The 20,222-nt window shown below is 40.4% G+C and overlaps 1 protein-coding gene, 1 long non-coding RNA gene and 1 pseudogene across 3 annotated transcripts; 2 read left to right on the top strand and 1 right to left on the bottom strand.

Annotated features, from left to right (window-relative positions):
- Positions 1 to 367: 367 nt before the first annotated feature.
- Positions 368 to 1,930, top strand: LOC143886229 (endochitinase-like; annotated as a pseudogene). The gene is made up of 3 exons (XR_013253717.1): positions 368 to 810; positions 1,221 to 1,377; positions 1,468 to 1,930. The product of XR_013253717.1 is annotated as an endochitinase-like (transcript).
- Positions 1,931 to 4,774: 2,844 nt separating this feature from the next.
- On the top strand, positions 4,775 to 5,572 carry LOC143885985 (uncharacterized). Its single transcript, XM_077390004.1, has one exon. It carries the CDS (start codon positions 4,775 to 4,777, stop codon positions 5,570 to 5,572), a length of 798 nt encoding a protein of 265 aa, XP_077246119.1.
- Positions 5,573 to 11,773: 6,201 nt separating this feature from the next.
- Positions 11,774 to 13,061, bottom strand: LOC143886355 (uncharacterized). The gene is made up of 3 exons (XR_013253751.1): positions 12,874 to 13,061; positions 12,352 to 12,393; positions 11,774 to 11,907 (listed from the first exon to the last, which is right to left on the bottom strand). It is a non-coding gene; the product is annotated as an uncharacterized LOC143886355 (long non-coding RNA).
- Between the last annotated feature and the right edge of the window lie 7,161 nt (positions 13,062 to 20,222).

Here is a 20,222-nt window from a genome sequence, read left to right as displayed (position 1 = left end):
GTTCCGGGTCTAATGTTCTTGGTTCGGTTCTGGAACCGAAGAACCGAACTTTAAATATATATATATATATATATATATATATATATATATATATATATATATATATATATATATAATATTTTTATATTTCTATTCTACATATACTTATTAATATAAATTACTTATAATATTAATAAGTAATAGTTAATACTATTCTTATAATAAGAAAGTAACTTATATTATAACTTTAATTAAAAGTTTTTATAAATTATAATTAATAATTAGTAATTAGCCATTAGAACCGGAGAACCGGAACAGACCGAACCGATTATGTTCGGTCCGGTTCGGTTCGGTCCTACTATGTACTACGGTTCGGTTCGGTTCTTACGGTTCATGGAACCGGGAACCGAGAACCGGAAAAAAAAGTAACCAAGGACCGAGAACCGAACCGGTTGGCCACCCCTATTGAAAGACAAGCTAGGGGGGCTCGGTGTGGGGGCGGGCTATGTTGCAGCCAATATGGTTGGTGTGGGAACACACCCCCATACTGTGGGGCTGGGTGCCAGAGCCAATGCCGTGGCCGTGTGGCTCCTTCCCTCTCCACTATGAGTGGTGGAGGTGTGGGCTCCATCATCACTCCAGCCCTCTTTGACCAAATGTTGAAGAATAGAAATGATGCAAAATGCCAAGGCAAAGGCAAAGGCTTCTACACTTACAATGCTTTCATAGATGCTTCAAATGCCTTTGATGGGTTTGGCACTGTTGGAGACACCGATACACGTAAAAGGGAGATTGCAGCTTTCTTGGCTCACACATCCCATGAAACTGCTGGTGGGTTTTACCAGTTAAGATGTTCATTCTTCTTTGATTGTTTTGTTCATGGTCTTCTAACGAAGAAGCTAATTGAAGTACAAATAGAGTCGTCACATTTGAGTGAATTTTGCAAAAACAGTCTTGTAGTTTCACAATTTACAAATAGATTCGTCACATTTGAGTGGGTCATGCAAATCAAGTCATGTCATCAATTTGTTACCAATTTACCCATGTTAGATTTTTTGAACTTATAAAAAACCAAAATTTACGTATTCATGAAAAGACGAAAACTACCTTGTAAAAAGACCAATTACCCATATGGTCAATGATATGTTTTGAATCAAGGGTGTGGGAATATGCATTTCTATGTATACTAGCATTTTTAATTCAACAACAAACTTTAATTATTAATTGATGTATGTATTCAGGTAAGTGGGAAACTGCGCCAAACGATCAATTTTCTTGGGGATATTGTTCCCTCCAAGAACAAGGCAATAATCAAGTAGATTACTGCATTGCAAGTACAGACTTTCCATCCACTTCTGGTAAAAAATACCATGGCCGAGGTCCCATTCAAATTTCTTAGTAAGTTCATCTTTTACAAAACATTTCTGGCGTGTTTCTAGATATTATCTGTCCAGAGGACTAACTTGACTTGGATTCTAATGCTTGCAGCAACTACAACTAAGGCCCAGCTGGAAAAGCCATTGGGGCTAACCTTCTCACCAACCCAGATCTAGTTTCCACTGATGCAACCATTTCATTTAAGACAGCCATATGGTATTGGATGACCCCTAAATCACAAAAACCTTCTTGCCATGATGCCATCACAGGCCAATGGACACCGTCCAATGAAGATAAGACTGCGGGTCGCCTTCCTGGATTCGGTGTTGCCACCAACATCATCAATGGGGGAATCGAATGTGGCAAAGGCAACAATGATGCGGTGGCAAACCATCTCCTGGGTTAGCACCCCCCCTCAGTTCGTCGAAGAAAAGCAGATGGCTTCGTAAATTCGAAAGTTATTTTGGTTTATTCTATACTTAAAAGGATGGTGGCTTGGGTTGTAAATAGTTGTAAAAGTGAGGGTATTTTGTTTTGTTTTAAAAGGGTGGTTTTTTTAAAACCACGTGCTTACATAAGGAAGAAGGTTGAGGTAGATGATGGTTTTAAGGAAAAGGTTACCTCATCACCTAATCAGTGGGGAGATTGTGTCACTTGCATCCATAAAAGGGGTTGAAAATAGTTTATGGGGAAAAATTAGGTGTGGGTGGTCAGGTAATGTTAATGCATTGGAGGAACGGTTGAGAAGAAGAATAGAGATTGGTGGGGAGTTGAAGGTATACAAGATAGCTGAGCTTGAGGTCTTGATTATTATGCAATCCAGACCGGAGATTGAGAAGGCGAAAATGGTGTGGTTTGCGGCTAACAACTAACCATACATGGAATTAAACTGGCAGAAGAAGTTCGATACTCTGAATGAGGAGGGGTGGTGGAGAATAACTGGGATCCCACCACAAGCCTGGTGTTTGGAAAATTTTAAGAGAATTGGAAGTAAAATTGGCAGAGTGTTAGAAGTGGATGATTCATGCAGATTGGCAAGGGGATACTTCGAGGCGAGAATACGATTGGTGACTAGCCGGAGTTGTCCGGTGGTGGTGGCGGTTCCGACCAATGTTGAGGGAGCCATAATTTGGGCCAAATGTGCTAGAGTTGAACATACGGTGAGTGACAAGTCAAAATCGCCGGATTTGGATGGGTCCGGCAGCTTTATGCCATCCCGGAGCAATGATAATGGATCAGAAGAGGAGCTATCGGCGGGGGCAGCGCACGGTAACGTTTCTCAGGAAGGTGTTCTGTTACTGGCTTATTCTAGCGAAAGGACACAGGATAACGACGATTTTGAACACTCTGAACTAGAAACACGTGTCGGCTTACGTGAGGCTGTAGTTGGGCGGGATTACAGAAGGATGGAAAATAGCTGTATTGCACACGATAAGAATTACTTGTCGCGTAAAAAGACAGGCTGCTGTGGGTCGCTTTTACCGGGGATAGCAGGTCGCCAATTTGAGGACAATCGGAACATTGGGGAATGGGCGCAAAGATTGGGTGGGTACGAAATTATTCCTGGGATTCTTTCGGGTGGGCCCCTGAGTGGGTTAAAACATCACCTTAATCTTTTGGTGGATAGTTTTGTGGGCTTTTTGGAAGGAAGTGGAGTGGATAAAACTGGGCCCAACACCCCTAGTTTTGATAAGAATGGAATTAGGAAGCCCGTACAATCTTATATGGCCCTAATCAATTTATTCCAACCATTGGAAAGTCAGGGTATCCAATTCAGTGTGGAGAGTGTGGAGAGGGAAGTAGATCAAAGCCCAGATTTGGCTGCTGCTGGTCTTTCCTCTTTGATGGCGGAGAGCAGAGAAGACGAGGTCAGCTTCAAACACCCTAATGCGGTGAGGATGAAAAGGCGCTTTACAGACATCATTCAGTAGCAGTTGAGCCCTACAATTAATGCAGGTGGAGTATTCAAGAGGATTGTTGAAGATTTGGACAGCATCTCACTTCCGAATCGATTGTCTACTGGATCTGTGGATACCTTGGATTCTTGCCTGGATAGATGGTGCCACAGCCCTAGCTTTCAGGTATTTGGGAGCAATGAAAATATCGAGCAAATCAATTGTCCACGACAGAGGTTAGGGGTCGGTATCCTTTGCGGTGCACCAATGGAAGGTACTAGCAATTTAAATTCGATTTTGGATAATGGGTTTCTGTCTCCTTTTGCTGAATTGCAGGGATTAGATGCAGGAATCAGCAGTGTATACGGGGCTTCTGACTAAATCTTGAATTTTCGAGTTTATATTCGTCACAATCTCCTCCAATTTCTCTACATGTGGCTTTTGATAAGACATCCAATAATGGTTCAGGGCCTAATTCTCAAGTTAAAGTTTCTTCTGACATCAGGCTGGGGGGTGATGAAGAGGTAGAAGGAGGGGATGTTTTAGATGGGGTAGAGGCCATGGTGGAGCATAGTAAGGTGTTAGGAGTTGAATACTCAGGTCCGATGGGTGATTTTCATGAGATGATTAGGGAGGCCGAGGTTCGAGAGGCAGAGGAAGTTTTGGCTAGGTCGGAGTGTCCTAGTGAAAAGAGGATGATTAGGGAACTAGCTAAATTAAAGACCGAGGTGAATTATGGGGGGAAAGTGGGTGAGGGAAAAATGGGTTACTCTCCCTCTGATATGAAGAAAAGTGGTCGGAAGGGGAGGAAATTTGTCAAAGTTGGTTCCTTATGAAGATTTTATCATGGAATATTAATGGACTGGGCTCTTTGGAGAAAAAAGACTCAAGTTAAAGAAATGGTTAGAAAATGGAAGCCGACCCTCTTATGTATTCAGGAAACTAAGTTGGAGGTAGTGGATAGATATCTATTGAGAAATATAGGTGTTAGGGGTGATTGGAGGTTCTCCTTTGTGGAATCAAAAGGGGCCTCGGGGGGTATATTAGTTGCTTGGGATGAGTCGGTATGGTCTTTTAAGGAGGAGTGGAAAGGATGCTTCTCCTTATCCATCGTCCTTTTGAGGACGGAGGATGCTTTAAGTGTAACTTTTACTGGGGTATACGACCCTTCTTTAGGGGCGGAGAAAGAGTTGTTATGGGAGGAACTAAATTGGGTTAGGGGGAGATGGGACCATCCTTGGTGCATTGTGGGTGATTTCAATGAGATTAGGTTTGTTGGTGAAAGATCGGAGTGTAGGAGATCGGTTCAAAACATGAGGTCATTTGATGAGTTCATTGCAAAAAATGAATTAATTGATCTTCCATTGGCTGGATCTCGATTCACGTGGTGTCGGGGTGAGTCTTAGAGTAGGATTGATCGATTTCTCTTTTGTCGTGGATGGTTGAAGTTGGTCCCTGAGGTTTTTCAAAGATCCATTGTTCATTCGGTCTCGGATCACTGCCCTATCATTTTGGACCCAAGAATGGAATCTTGGGGTCCCCCTCCTTTCAGATTCGAGATTGCATGGTTATTGGTCCCTAGCATGGTAGAAAAGCTAGGTAGCTGGTGGACATCCTATGAATATGTGGGTCCATCTGATGTTAGAATCGGCAGGAAGCTAAGATTTGTTAAGGAGAAATTAAGGGAGTGGGTGAAGGAGCAAAGAAGTATTGATCAAACCCGGAAAGTGTGGTTGGAAAGTAGAATCGGGGGAATTAAGGACCTCGAGGAAAATGGGCTAGGGTCTTTTGATTTGAGGGAGGAGCTTGGTTGGATAAAAGAAGAGCACAAAGGGATGTTGTTACATGAGGAAATTTCATGGAGACAAAAATCCAGAGATAGGTGGATAAAGGAGGGGGATAAAAATACGGCATACTTTCATGCCGTGGCCAGTGGAAGGAGGAGGAGAAATAGGATCGAATCTTTAGTGGATATGGGAGTGGCAGTATTGGGTAGAGATGAGATTTCCAAAGTTGTTTTACAGTTTTACATTTCCTTATATACGTCGGATGGGGGTCCCAGACCAACTCCGAAGCATCTTGACTTTAGCAGTTTGGATCTATCTCTGTGTGCAGAGTTGGAAAAACCTTTTGAAGAGGAGGAGATTGAGAGAGGGGTTTTTGCTCTGAGCAAAGATAGAGCTCCGGGGCCGGACAGTTTTTGTCTTGCCTTTTTCCAATCATGTTGGGAATATGTGAGAAAGGACATATTTCATGGAGTTTTTAAATGGTATGGAGCTGGACAAGGGCACGGGGGCTACCTTCATCACTCTTATACCTGAAGTAGCGGGGGCAACAAAAAGTGTGGATTTTCGTCCTATTAGTCTGGTGGGTACTTTATATAAAATTTTGGCTAAGGTTCTAGCGGAGCGCTTGAAGAAAGTACTACCGGTGGTTATCTCTGATTACCAAAGTGCTATTGTAGCGAAGAGACAAATATTGGATTGCTCCCTTATTGCCAATGAGGCCATTGATTATTATCGTAGGCTCAAGTTGAGAGGACTTCTTTGCAAACTAGATATGGAAAAGGCTTACGATAGAGTGGGACTGTTTAGATTTCCTGTTTGCTAAAATGGGTTTTGGGAGTAGATGGCGCAAATGGATTATGTCCTGTGTGTCCTCGGTGTGGATTTCAGTGTTGTTAAATGGGTCTCCTAAAGGCTTTTTTAAGTCTTCCCGTGGGCTTCGGCAGGGGGACCTTTTATCTCCCTTCTTGTTTGTCTTCGTGGCAGAAACTCTAAGTAGATTGTTAGCTAAAGGATGCGATGTAGGGTTGTTCAAAGGCTTCAATATTGGGAGAGATTGTGTGGAGGTCTCTCACCTCTAGTTCGAGGACGATCCGCTCTTGTTCTGCGTTCTGGAGAGATCCCAAGTGTTAAATTTGAAGTCCGCTTTGAGATGTTATGAAATGATAACGGGACAAAGATCTAATTTTTATAAGTCTAGAATGTTTGCGCTGAATGTCCCCTTGGATGAGGCTTTGGAGTTGGCGAGGTTATTGGGTTGCGACATGGATAATCTCCCGGCCTCGTATTTGGGTCTGCCCTTGGGGGTTGGAAAACCAAAGAAGGTATTTTGGGAGCCGATTTCAGAAAGGATTGGGCGTAGGTTGGATAGTTGGAAGAGAAATTTAGTATCTAGAGGTGGAAGATTGGTTTTAATCAAGGCAGTCTTAGCAAATATTCCTGTATATTTTATGTCTCTTTTCAAGTGTCCTGTCAGTGTCTCGTTGAGGATTGAAATGATCCAACGTAGATTTTTGTGGGGAGGTAATGAGGACAAAAAGGGAATCTCTCTGGTGAGTTGGAAGGATGTTTGTCTGCCCATCATGGTGGGTGGTTTGGGTATTAGAAGATTTCAGGAGTTTGACCACGCTTTGCTAGGAAAGTGGTTATGAAGATTTGGGGAAGAAAGATCTCATTTGTGGGTTAGGGTTATTTGTAGTAAGTATGGTTGTCAACCCGGAGGGTCTTTTGATAATTTTAAGAAAAATGGTCTAACGGTGTGGAGAGATATTTTAAAGTCCTCCATGTTCAACCTGAAGATTAGATTTAGGGTTTACGGAGGGGATACAGTTAAGTTTTGGAGTGATTTATGGTGTGGTGATAGCCCGCTCAGGTTGTTGTTCCTAGAAATTTTTCGGGTTGCAGTGAAGAAAGAAGCTATGGTCAGTGAGTGTATGGCTAGTAGGGATGGTGTTTGGGAATGGTGCCCGGCTTGTAGAAGAAGGTTCTTTGTTTGGGAGTTAGATTCTGTGGCTAGACTTAGAAGGCTTTTGGATAATTGCTACATTAAAAGAAATGGGTTGGATAAGAGTATATGGACTGCGGATTCTTCGGGGTTTTTTCTGTCAGATCTTTCTATACGAGCCTGATGCCCTGCCCGACTCCCTCTTTTTCGGCAAAGGTGTGACAATTTCATTGTCCGCTGCGTGTAACTTTCTTTGGTTGGGCCGCATGTTGCGACAGGATACAAACCATTAACTTTCTGAGAAACCGTGGTATGTGGCTTGTTGATCATTGCCCCCTATGTCTTCCTGATGGGGAATCTACAGATCATCTATTTATGCATTGTTCATTCACCCGGTCTATATGGGGTCGCATATTTCAGAGATTTGGGATTAGCTGGATTTTTCCTAGATCTATTGAGTTGTTGCTGCAACAATGGAGCTTCGTGCCTTGGAAGAAGAAAGGGAAATTTTTGTGGGAAGTATGCTTGCTTGCCACTTGGTGGGTGGTTTGGAAGGAGAGAAATGCACGGGTGTTTGAGGGTATGTCCAAGGCTCCTCATTATCTTTATATGCAGATAATTGCATTGGTTATAAATTAAACGAGATGCCATCCATCTTTCCAGTTTGTCTCAGCTTTGATCTTTGGGAAGGATGGGGTGTGGTGTGTTTGAGTAGTGAGTGGGCTAATAAAGTTGTGCAGAGATGGGAACCGCCGACTCAAGGAGTGTTAAAAATAAACTTTGATGGTGCTTGCTTTGGGAATCCTGGTCCAGCCGGGGTGGGAGGTTTATGTCGTGATGATGCCGGCCAGATTCTTTGGACTTTTTGGGGCCCTTTAGGTGTGACTGACGCTACGGAGGCGGAAGTCCAAGCGGCTTTCAATGGCATAAAAAAGGTGAGTAGAGACCATCTGAAGAGTGTAATTGTTGAAGGGGACTCGTTTAATGATATCCGGTGGCTGAGGGGTGGGGTGGCTCCACCTTGGAGGTTTTTGGATCTTTTTGACGAAATGGAAGATATATTGGCGGAATCAGATATTGAGTTGATTCATGTTAGAAGGTTTGCTAACGAGAAGACTGATGCGTTAGCTAAAAGAGGGGTGGTATGCAACTCGATGAATTGGTCTGATCAATTTCCTATTTGATGTCCTATTCATTGTGTAATTTGTTTTTTATTTTTGTGTTCTGTAACTTCGGGATTTCCCTTTCGGGTGTCCCTTCTGATTCTTTTATAATATTTGCCATTTCAAAACAACAAAAAAACCTGAGGAAGCTAGGGACTTAACAAAGCGATATGAATGCCATTTCCATGATGGGTCCCTGTTCCTTGAAAATCTTTTGTGTTCTGCGAAGTTTGTTGATGGGGTAGATTATATGGGGGTTGCAAGGAGGCAGATTAGGAGATCACTTGAGATGTGACAACACCATTTCTTTTGTAGAGTGATATTGTTGGCCAGTGGAAGAAGGATATGGTTAATTATGACCAGAAATGTGTTGAGATATTCAAATGTCAATCCTAGAATCCCAGCCTTTACCCTCCACTACCAGAAATATAGATATCGGCAACAAACAAAATCTGTCACCAATAGGCACAAATCCGTCCCTGAAAGTAATTAGAGACGGAAACAGTCTCAATTATAGGCGTCGCTTAAAGTTTTTGTGAGAGAAATTCAAGTTGGTGACGGATATATTTGTTAGAGTATTTTCAAAGAGTAATTTTGAAAAGGTTTTAAAAGAAATATGAATCTTGTTTGTGTAAAATGGGTCGCTTTTGGAAAAGAGAGTGAAAAATGCTTTGGGAGAATAGTCCCACATTGGAAACTCAAGAAATTGGAGAGGGGTATAAAAAGCTTTACCTACCTCTCTCTCTCTCTCTCTCTCTCTCTCTCTCTCTCTCTCTCTCTCTCTCTCTCTCTCGCTTTGTTGCACAATGGGTTTTGGAATGGTCTGCACTGTTGAACCGTCCGCGCACGTGTGACGTGTGCTGTAGGGCGCTAGTTGCGCTTTTTGGCACACTTGTGCTGTTAGGAGGGAGGACGTTGGATTTACACAAACCTACAAACCAACAGTCACTCCAATGGTCAGATTTCTTTCCAATCTTAAAAGGTGACTTGTAGGGTGTGCTTTTTCAAACAAAAGACACCAGAAGCTTTATATAAAGACCAAAAACCACTCATTTACAGTAGATTAAGAAAACCCACTAGGGGAATTCGAATTTGTGAATTTCCATAAGCAATTTCATTCTCTTAAAGCCTTTCTAAATTCGTTTTCTTCTAGTGTTCACCGGGCTTGAGTCGAATTTGTGGTTCCCCCTGCACACAATTGGTGGGGGCGAATATCGTCTTAAGGAAAGTGACAATGCTCCTTGAAGCATCTCAATTTACATCTTCCTTCATCTCCACCGTCAACAATTTTCTCCATCCTTCACCAATTGCCACCGATTAATCACAGAAATAAAATGGGAACTTATAACAGATTGGAGAACAAGAAGTCTGAGAAGATTAACTACAACACTTGTATTGTTGATCTTCTTTAAGACATGACTATTTTCCGACATAATATTGATAACGTGTTTGAATACAACCTACCAGATGAACCGAGCTATCCAATCTGTAACTCAAGACCGAGTTCTCTGCAAATAGTGGGGACTAAAGTAGCACATCAAGGCTGAAATCCTACTACCAACTACGATTATTTACACATTAGGACTTTAGCTCAGGATACCAAGGGATTCTAGCTTCCTAGCCTAGTTATTTTTATTTTCTGAAGGAAGTTTCTTGAGTTGGTCGCATATTACTCTCCTAGTTGGCAACAAAACTTGGCTCCAGACCGGTCTGGAGTAACTTCCTCCAGCCCCTCTTATAGGAGGGATTTTCACCTTCCAAGAGGGCACACCGGGGTACCAAACCCCCGTCTCTGATACCACTTCTTGTTGTAAACGTGTCATCACCACCGACTCTTCATAGAGTCATTTTTTATTTTAGGATTTTGTTTTCTAGAAGGTTGGATAACTTCTTAGGAGAGTTTGATTTGGGTAGGTAGCTAGAGAGAGGTTGTGTTTATCTAGAATTCTACTAGATAAACTAGAAGAGTTTTATTTTATCTACTGTAAGCCATTGTTCTTCTTCTAGTTTGATTTGGGTAGGTAGCTAGAGAGAGGTTGTGTTTAGCTAGAGAGAAGTTTCGTAGTTTTGATTGCCGATTCAAACAATCTACTGTTATGGATATAAAAAGAATGTTTATCCTATGAATAAAGCGAGCTTCCACATTTTCTGATTGTGCCGTTTTCACTATTTGAAAAGTGTTTCACGTATTTAGCAAAATCTCTCTCTCTCTCTCTCTCTCTCTCTCTCTCTCTCTCTTCAATAGTGTATTGTCTTTCTTTTTCTAAACTAGTTGCAGACCAGTGGCGGTAAAAAATGATTTTGAAATGGTTCTTAAAAACATGCAATTAGGAAATGCAGGTTGTGCTTATAAAAAGAGAAAAACAAAAGCAAAACAAATATAAAATCTACTTGCCACTCGGATTCAACAACAAATCAATAACTAAAGAATCAAATACAACGGACCTAACTGCCATATATAATATCCAATTTTTAAGTGGAATGCAATAGAGAGATGATAGCTGAGATCTCGCTCTCAATTTTCTATTTGTTAGAGGACAAAGGAACATGACCTATTTAAGTTTCAAATTTTAAGTAGCTAGTGTGTAATCATCGAGCGGAAGGTCCTGAAATCCAAAATACATAAACCATAAGGGGAATTAGAACCCATATGAAAATTTTCAAACATTTATATAGCTCTTCAGAGGCTAGTTACAATTCCATCAATAATATGAAAGCCAATGTAACCGAAGGCATATTAAAGAATATTCCTTAATATGCAACAGCCACGAAGACTTTCTATTCTTGAATTGAAAAATGGATATGAAATTAATCAATAGAAAATACAATATAAATTTCCCCTTGCTCTATCAACCAACATAAGAGCAGCCAAGAGAAAACCCTCTCTTTTCTTAGTAACTTTTCTCTTTCCCCTCTTGTTTCTATCACCAACCACACAAGGAGACCACAAATAATCCCCTCGCGTTTTTTTTCTTCTCTCCTTTCCATCTTTCCACCTTCTATAGTTGTAGATGAAGAAGGCTCTTTGCACTTAGGTTTGTTTTTAGAAAAAAAAACTCAAGAGTCCTTTGCTTCCTGTCTTGGTTTTCCACAAGGAAACACGTGGAAAACAAGGCAATTTTACCAACACCTTTGACAACTGGTTGAATAATAAAAGACAAGTTGACTTTGCTCCTCGTGAAGCACGCATTCAATCGATTAATTTGGCAAATAGAAAAACTCTTTTTAAATGTCCAAAGCTGAGGAAGGAACTTATGAATGGGTTTATAACTACAAATTAGGGAGAGAGCTAATGACCTGGATTAAATTGAACACCCGACTTATCATTCGGGGCATTTTTTTTGTCTTACCTTCTCTCGGTGCAAAAATCATATTCAAAGAAGACCAAACGATAACAGAGAACCCACAGTCATCCTCCACCTTAGCAGGAATCAATCCCTGGAATTCTATGACGTTTTATGCTTGGAACAAAAAAAAATGTCAATAGAAAAACTTAAATATTTGTTTAGAAATGATATTAGAAATGGAGAGGTCTTTAAAACAACTTTTGGATGAGAACAACTATCTTTATTTCCTACATGGAAAAGAATCCTCCATGCGAGGCCCTATTTTTCAATCTTACCTTCGTATATATGTATGAGCCATGGGGTTACATCTAACCCAGTTTTGAATGATTTCCAAGTCTCCAATTTATGGACTCACAATCGGATCTCAACATCCAAAACGCTCCCTCCTCCATAAATCAGATATATGTTCCTTCTCACCTGTAAAATCACCATACACATAGTCAAGCTAACCATACAAAGATCCAAATGCTAAATCAAAATACCCTAAAAAGAAAAAGCTGAAGCAAGAACACATGCTTTTTGAGAAATAGGGTTGAAAGAAAATTTGCCACTTGAAAAAAGCCAAAATTTCCATCCCTCTGTCTCACTTGAATAAGCCAAATCTCCTGTAGAAACATGGTCGATTCTACAGATGCAGAAACTGGGTTGAGAAAGTGGGTTTGCTGTGTAACCTCCAGCACCTATCTTCGAAGTGGGAAAGTTGGCAAATCAATATTCTCGGCGAGAATTATGGAGAGAGAACGAGAGAGATATATGAGACTGGTTGGTATAACATTCCACATTCTGTCGTCTAACAGAATTTAAATCTAATATTAACGTAAAAAATTATATAATATAGAGATAGGCAATAGGAAATGAAACCTCCTCAACTCCTTTCCTGAAATTTCCCTGAAACTGAATACCCTGCCAGCACAAAAAGGATCGTTACAAAATGTACACGTAATTATCAACTAACCAGATCATTATAAGCAGATCATTAAAATATAGTTGGAATCCAATACAAATAAACTTGAACACTGCTATAGTTGGAATCCGCTATCGGCTTTCAACATGTTAGAAGATCGGCAAATGATAAGGCGGATGCGCTAGCTAAGCGTGGTGTCTCTGGTGGTTCTATTATGTGGTTCGACCACCTTCCTCCCTGAGAAGGGGTTTTCTTTGTATTTTGTTTTTTCTTCGTTCCTGTTTCTTTCTTGCTTCCTATTGTAGATATGGGTGGTCCATCTCGGCCTCCTAAAATTGCTAGCTATATAATTATCATAGCAGATTAGAAATGGAAAAAAAAAACCCACATAACATAGCACCCAAAACAGCAACAACTACTTAGTTTTTTGGATTCCAAGAGAACACCTAAATGGTGGAAAAGGAAAAAAAATCAACCACCTAGAAATTTCAACCTTATCATCAGAGTTTCTTTAGAGACCCAAAGATATTCGAACACCAAGCGTGGTTTTCCCACAAATACGGGTTTGTACGTGCTTGTCATGGAGAGGGAAAGAGAGAGGGAGGAAGGATTATGCCTGTGGAAAGGAAATCTTCTACGAACAGCCAAGGAGATGTGGTTTTTAGGATCTCAATTCGGTGGATGTCGATAAATTAGGTGAAAAACTTGTAATATGAAGCGTTTTTTAAGGAGCTGGGAGAAAATCCTGAAATGACAGACTCATACGTTTTTTGAATTTACTGATAATACGAACAGATATATGAGGTGGATATCAAATGCCATAAATTTTGGAAAACAAAACGAAATTGAAACGAATTAAATGCCATGAATTTTGGAAACAAAACGAATTAGAAACAAATTATTAAAAGATATGTGTATGGAAAGGAAAATGCTATTTACTTCTTTCTTTTTTTTGACGGGAAAATGGTGATAAAAATAGGATGCCAGCTCAAAAATTAGCTGCCACATAGGCTTAAAATAAGGAATACAAACGTTATTGGAAATTTAGAAATTTAGAATTTTTAAAATTTCAGGATAGAGGAGGGGTTGCCACGTGGCTGCACCCCAACTTAAGTTTTTAGAGGATATACAAAACGTTAGAGGATAAGTGTATATTAGAGGAGATTTAATAGGTTTTAAGAGGAGATTTAATAGCTTTCTATAATCGAGAGATTTACCAAAATGTGATCAAGATGGCTTTTAAAAATTGCTGGATGGAGGAGGGGCTGACACGTGGCACCACCACAGCTTGTAGGATTCCGCTTTACATATATATATATATATATATATATATATATATATATATATATATATATATAGGATAGGATAATAAGGTTTACAAGTTTGTTGGGAATTTAACCAGGTAGAACTCACCCTTAAAAGCTAGCTGTTAGAGGGAGGGTGGCAAAATGACTAGCATGCCCATGGACACAAAATTACAAATTTGTCCTCACTACATCTCTCAAAATAAAACAAAATAAAGCTAACAAAAAAAATACACTTTAAAATTAACACTCCCCCTTAAAGTGATTTTTTGGAAACTACTCCAAGCTTACCTCGAAGTAGCTCAAATGGTCCTTTGGAAAGTGACTTGGTAAAGATGTCGGTAATGTTATCTTTGCTCCTCACTTCCGCTACACCAATTGTACCATCTAACACCTTTTCACGAATGAAATGATGCTCGATCTCAATGTGCTTTGTTCTTGCGTGACAAACCAGATTTGTGGCAAGTTTGAGTGCACTTTGGTTGTCACCAAGAATAGTTGTCGCCTTGTGAATAGGTAAATGAACATCTTCAATCAACCGTCGCAACCAAACACATTCTTGAGAAGCAAGAGCGGCGGCCTTATATTCCGCTTCTGTTGTTGAAAGAGACACGGAGTCTTGTTTCTTACTACACTAAGAAACACCCGCCGATCGAAACAAAAACACATAATCGGAAGTAGATCTCCGATCATCCAAGTCCCCTCCATAGTCGGCATCGGTAAATCCATTCAACACAAAATCAACCCCTCTCTTGTAAAGCAACCCAAAGTCAAGGGTAGAATTCACATACTTCAAAATCCTCTTTGCCGCCTCCAAGTGCGGTTTCCGTGGCGCTTGCATATAGCGACTAACAAGCCCAATGGAAAAAGAAATGTCCGGTCTTATGATAGTCAAGTAAATGAGACTATCCACAAGAGCACGATATGGCTGCGGATCTGGAAGAAGCTTGTCTTCTTCCCGCCTTATCTTTATGTTGGGATCAAGAGGAGTAACAGATCTTTTACTTTGACTCATCCCAAATCTTCCAACTAATTTCTCCACATAGCCTTTTTGAGAACTAGCACACCATCCTTCAAGGTTTCTACTTCTAAGCCAAGAAAGTGACTTAGTTCTCCCAAGTCCTTCATCTCAAAACGAATAGATAGTTCATCCCTTAACTTTGCAACTTCAACATCATTGTTGCCAGTAACTATCATGTCGGAAGATAGCTCTTTTCGGACCATCCTGAATGGAAGGTCACGATCATGCAGAATGTGAGTGGGCCCCATTTTAAGTTTCGGGCGGTATATCCTTTTTTTTTATGAAGATGCCAATTTTATTAAACAATAATGGATTAGATGTGCACGGCGGGCTAAGGATTACGGTTACCCACCCCATATGAAATGATTCGTTAGAAGCTCTTAATTTGGCTAAGTGATATCAGAGCTTTCGTTGTTTGTAAGTATAATTGTCAGTGTGGATTGAAATGGAGAGTTCTATATGAAACATGATCAAGTCTACAGGATCAAATTGGATGATTTGAAAATTGAAACTGGAGGATATCTTAACCCCGGGGTGGCACCCTCTCTCTCAATCGCAACCGTCTAGCTACCTCTCTCTCACCACTTAAGAAACTAATTAATCATTGAAAAATATTCATGGTTGCAAAACATGGCCTTAATATGAGCTCTTTTTAGAAAAGTTATAAAACAGCCAAGCCCTCTAAGTGAATAACAAATTAAGAAACGACTAATAATGAAAATCCTAACTAAACTTATGCCATTTATTGGGCCCTAACTAATAATGAAAATCCTCACTAAACTTATCCCATTTATTGGGCCCCAATCTTATCTCTATAGACTGCCCGCGGAAGCTAGAGACATGGGACAAGAGAGAAATTGTCATTCGGTAGAGATCTCTGATGTACCACAATTATCCTTTCGTTATTTTTTTTTTAATAACGGCATTTGTGAAGGGAAAATTCGAACAATAATGGCATTTGTGAAGGGAAAATTCAAAGCCACCCTAAATTTGGAGCCCTCTCGGTGTCAAGATATGGTTTGATGCTTACACTGTTTTTGATATATGGGGGGTACGAAACTGGGGACCACACTGAATGAAGGGTCATGATCACTTAGACATCAGGTGAGTGGACCCACTTTTAACTTCTCTTAACTCTCACGATAAGCACTTCGCATAAAGCATGGTATATTCTTATATTCTCACAAAAAGTGAGCCGTTGTTGGATCAAATATCAAGGTGTGATGATGAGTACGTGTTTGGACGCCATTTCATCATATAATTTCTCTTTTGTTTTTATAATTTTAAGGGTTTTTTGCAAAAAGAATAAACCAATATGCAGTATGTAAGCCCAATGGTTTTTACCTTGGCATTCCCATCTTGTTTTGATGATTCCCATACACAAGTGATCTTGTATCACTAATGTGTTTGATTGTCTAAGTTGTAGATTATGATAAAGTAAGATCAAGGATGCTTGGATTGAAGGCCAAGAAGCTCACATTGGACCACTAATTGGAAGGCCAAAGTCATCAAGCAAGAAGTCATGAAAACTTGAAAACATGAAGAAATTCATATTGAAGACCATTTTTTATCTTTTAGAATGTAATTGATCCAAACCTAGATTAGGCTTTAAGAGGCATAATTAAGTTAATCTCACACACCCTAAAAACAAATGATTGTATTTGTGGAGTTCCAACACCTTGGAACCCTCATAGCAATCCCATCTTGGTTGAGAATTGGAAGCCCAAACAGAATTGAAAATCTGCTCTTCATAGGCTTCTCGGAACTCCGAGAGTTTTTCTCGGAACTCCGAGAATTCTCGGAACTCCGAGAATTATTCTCGGAACTCCGAGAAATGGTCCAGTAGACATTTTTTCATCTTCTGTTAGAATTCCCGGAACTCCGAGATTTTTTCTCGGAACTCCGAGATTTTTTCTCGGAACTCCGAGAACACTCCAACGGTCTGAAAAAGAGCCGTTTGGAATTTTGCTGGAATTACCTCAATGCCATTGAACGGTCATATTTTGGTTTTCCTATAAATATGGGTGTTCTAAACATACAAACGATCAATCCTAACACTCTAAAAGTTCATTTGAATATCCAAGAGTGAATCAAACTTCAATTGTGCCTCTCATCACCATCTTTAGGATTTGAATCATAGGCTCAAATTTGTACATCCATTTTGTAACCCTTGTGAGGGATTTTTCATTTCTTTCTTTCAACCTTCGAGTGTTGTATTCGGGCGAGTATTCGGAGAAGCGAAGCCCATTCTCCGTGGTGAGGATAGCCACCAAGGTTAAAGCTGTTGGGGTGAGGATAGCCACCAAAGTTAAAGCTATTCTAATTGGCATTCGATCTTCGCCAAGGTTAAGAAGATCAAATAGTGAAGCCATCAATGGGTTTGGTTGGTGGAGTGGAGTAGGCCTCGGATTTGAGGACCGAACCACTTTAAATCTCGGGTGCACTCTTTCTATCTCTTTGCTCTCTTATTTGCATTGCACCATTAGATTTAACTTGTATGCTTGAATATTGATTATTGATCTCTTAACTTTAAAATCGGTTTAAAGGTTTTAAAATTGGTAGATTCTATTTCTTAAAAACAACCATATTCTCCCTCCTCATTGTGTTGCCATTCTAGTATAACTTGGGACCCCCCTACATCGATTTTTTTACAGTATTTGCCAAAAGAGTAACATAGAAACCAATATGCAGCATTTCACCATTTCATCATATAATTTCTCTATAACAAAGAAACCAATATGCAGCATTTCACCATATTATCCGAATCGGGTATTGGTTTCTTTTTGCAAAACCAAATGCAGCATTTCGCCATTTCATCATATAATTTCTCTATAACAAAGAAACCAATATGCACCATTTCGCCATATTTTCCAAATTGGGTATCTCTTGACGGAAATCATATAGAAGAAGACGTTTCAAAGTTCAAAAAGAGAAAAATGCCCTTTACTACCAAAACCCGAAAACCCTATTCGATTTCCCTCATACACAAGGAGGCAAATAAGCAGAAAGGGTACTGGACGGCCTACACCATAGTATGATCCAAACCGTCAATTTGAGGGCCCACAACGTAAATAGGTTGTGCCCAAAAAATCATCTCCATAGGATGATCCTAGTCTTCCAATCTATAGAGCAGAATTTTTGGGACACAATCTATTTACATTGTGGCCCATCAAATTGATGTAGGGCAACTTGCTTTCCAATTTTACCATTCGGTATTAGGAAGTTGCCACTTGAATCATTACCTAAAAGACATCAGTTTCATTTTACCAAGTTACCAACCATGGCAACAAGTGCCAATCCGTGGGATTTAGAATTAGGAAACTAGCCTTTCTTAGTTTAATAATTTCCTTTCTTAAGTCTAGATAAATAGCAATAAATTACTTTTTAATTAGTACCCAATAGGAATGAGATCTAAAACAACTTTTATTTTCTATTTAATTTTTCAATGCAAAATTATGTAAAATCTTTACACCTAGATTAGAGTTGCTACTTTCCTTGTTTGTTTTTAGTCCAAAGTTCGAATAAGGATCTCATTAGCCTAATAGATGAAATACTCAAGAGGGGGGGTGAATTGATTTTAACACTAAATTAGCCCTTTTTAAAATTACCTATGAACCCTAATTGGAATTTTTCTTCACTTAATTAAATATTTGGTTAGTGCAAATATAATTGAAAGCAAAATGAAATGCCAAACCAAAAACAACAATGAAAGTGCAAGACAAGAAAGAACACACCGATGTTGTAGACACCCCATTTTGACCGACCCCCTTTTTCCATAGATGAACAAATTCCCGAAGTTGAAAAATGCCCATTTACAAATTATTGCTAAAAGCCTTTCTGAAGCGCGAGTGATCCCTGAACTCCGCAAATTGGCCCGAGTCGCACCCCAACCCATGTCTTGGGTTTAATTAGAGCTTAATATAAAGAAATGCAGAATGGGGTGGATCAGATGCATAGGAATGCTCTGTAAGTGAATTAAAGAAGAGAAGAGGAGGTCTAAATATACCATTGCCTATTGAAAAGGGGCGGTGATTTATAGAGGCCAGGGATATACCAATGTTTTTTTCTAAAGGATTCATTTAGCCGACCCCACCTGGCTTGGTACAAAAGCTTTGTTGAGTTGAGTGAGTTGAGGGGTGTACCAATGCTAATCCCATATGCAACTGCTAGAGACCGAGCCCAAGCGATACCCCTGGTTGTTTACAAAGACCCCCCCCCCCCCCCCCCCCGTGGTGTTAAGAAATGGCCATAAATTCAATGTAGGGGGGTGGCCCTGGAAGAAAGGGAGTTGAACATATCATTTTTCCTTAGCTGGATTTTACTCGAGCACCCCTGTAGTAGAAAAAGAGAAGTAATCAATGCATTAGGGGGCTGTCCGAGGAAAAAAGGGGGGGTTCTAATATTTCGTTTCTCTTAGGTTAAAAGGCCATCGACTACGGTTTGAGGAAAAAAACGGATTTCTGCAGCCGCAAGGAAGAGAGAGGAAGGAGCAGGAGGACCGGCCACCACCGCCACCACCACCAAGCTACCTTCACCGATCCGACCATCACCACCACCTCCGGTTGTCGTTTTTATTTTTTATTTTTAACCCTTGAAACCCATCTCCACTACCTCTGACCCCATCTCCATTGATTCCGGCAAGCTTGCCGGAATCCGATCACCACTGTCAAACCATCTCCACCTTCTCCTTCATTTTCCCCTTTTCTCCTCTGCAAAACCCAAACCCGTCTTCGAACCCATCTCATTTTCTACCCAAAATCCCCATTTGAAACCCACCACCACCCATTTTCTTCTTCTTCTCCACCTCCGGCCATCTCCCTCATCTTCTCCGGTCGTGCCACCTCCACTCACAACCATCTGCAATTCCTCCATCACCTAACCCTCTTCCACAATCATCTTCATCTTTTCATCTTCACAACCTTCAAAACCCTCTTCTTAAACCCCTGTTTACAGCCACCAAACCCATCTCAACCTCCTTGATCTCCACCACTACCATCAGACCCCACTCTCAACAAACCCCATCTCAAACCCACATCAACCCCCCCATCACTGCAATTGAAAACCCCACCAAGGTCCCTCAACCCATTTTATAACTCTAACCCAATCCTTCCTCCGGTGATTTTCGCTATCCCCGGCAATCATCGCCTCCGTCGCGTCCTACTATTGCTGCCGTCCGATCAAAAAAATAAATAAATCTCTCGGAGCTGATCTCGTGAAGAAGGAATCGATCTTAGAAATTAGAGAGAGAGTTCATAGAGGAGTTAGGTTTTTCCTTGGAAAAATCCAGAGAGAGAGAGAGGGCTTCGGCCCTGGTTGTTTTCCGGCAAATCCAAATCCACCGTCCGTGTCTTCGCATTCCCGGACATCGTCTCAACCCGGCTGTAAGTCCACCACCCTTCATCATTGTTAACTGAGTTTTTCTCGTTGATGTGTCTGGGTATGTGGTTTGGATATTATTTCTTAGGGTTAAGGGAACATCAACTGTTGGTGGAAGCATTTATTT

This window comes from Tasmannia lanceolata, unplaced genomic scaffold (genome assembly GCF_043159265.1).
Source record: "Tasmannia lanceolata isolate RefF3 unplaced genomic scaffold, GAP_Taslan_0.1 ptg000011l, whole genome shotgun sequence".
NCBI classification, from domain to species: Eukaryota; Viridiplantae; Streptophyta; class Magnoliopsida; order Canellales; family Winteraceae; genus Tasmannia; species Tasmannia lanceolata.
The sequence above is the reverse complement of the archived record's forward strand: the minus strand, read 5'-3'. Positions and strand labels throughout refer to the sequence as shown.

Excerpts from the sequence above, each read along its gene's own strand:
- LOC143885985 (XM_077390004.1), top strand. The coding sequence starts at position 4,775 with ATGGAATCTTGGGGTCCCCCTCCTTTCAGATTCGAGATTGCATGGTTA.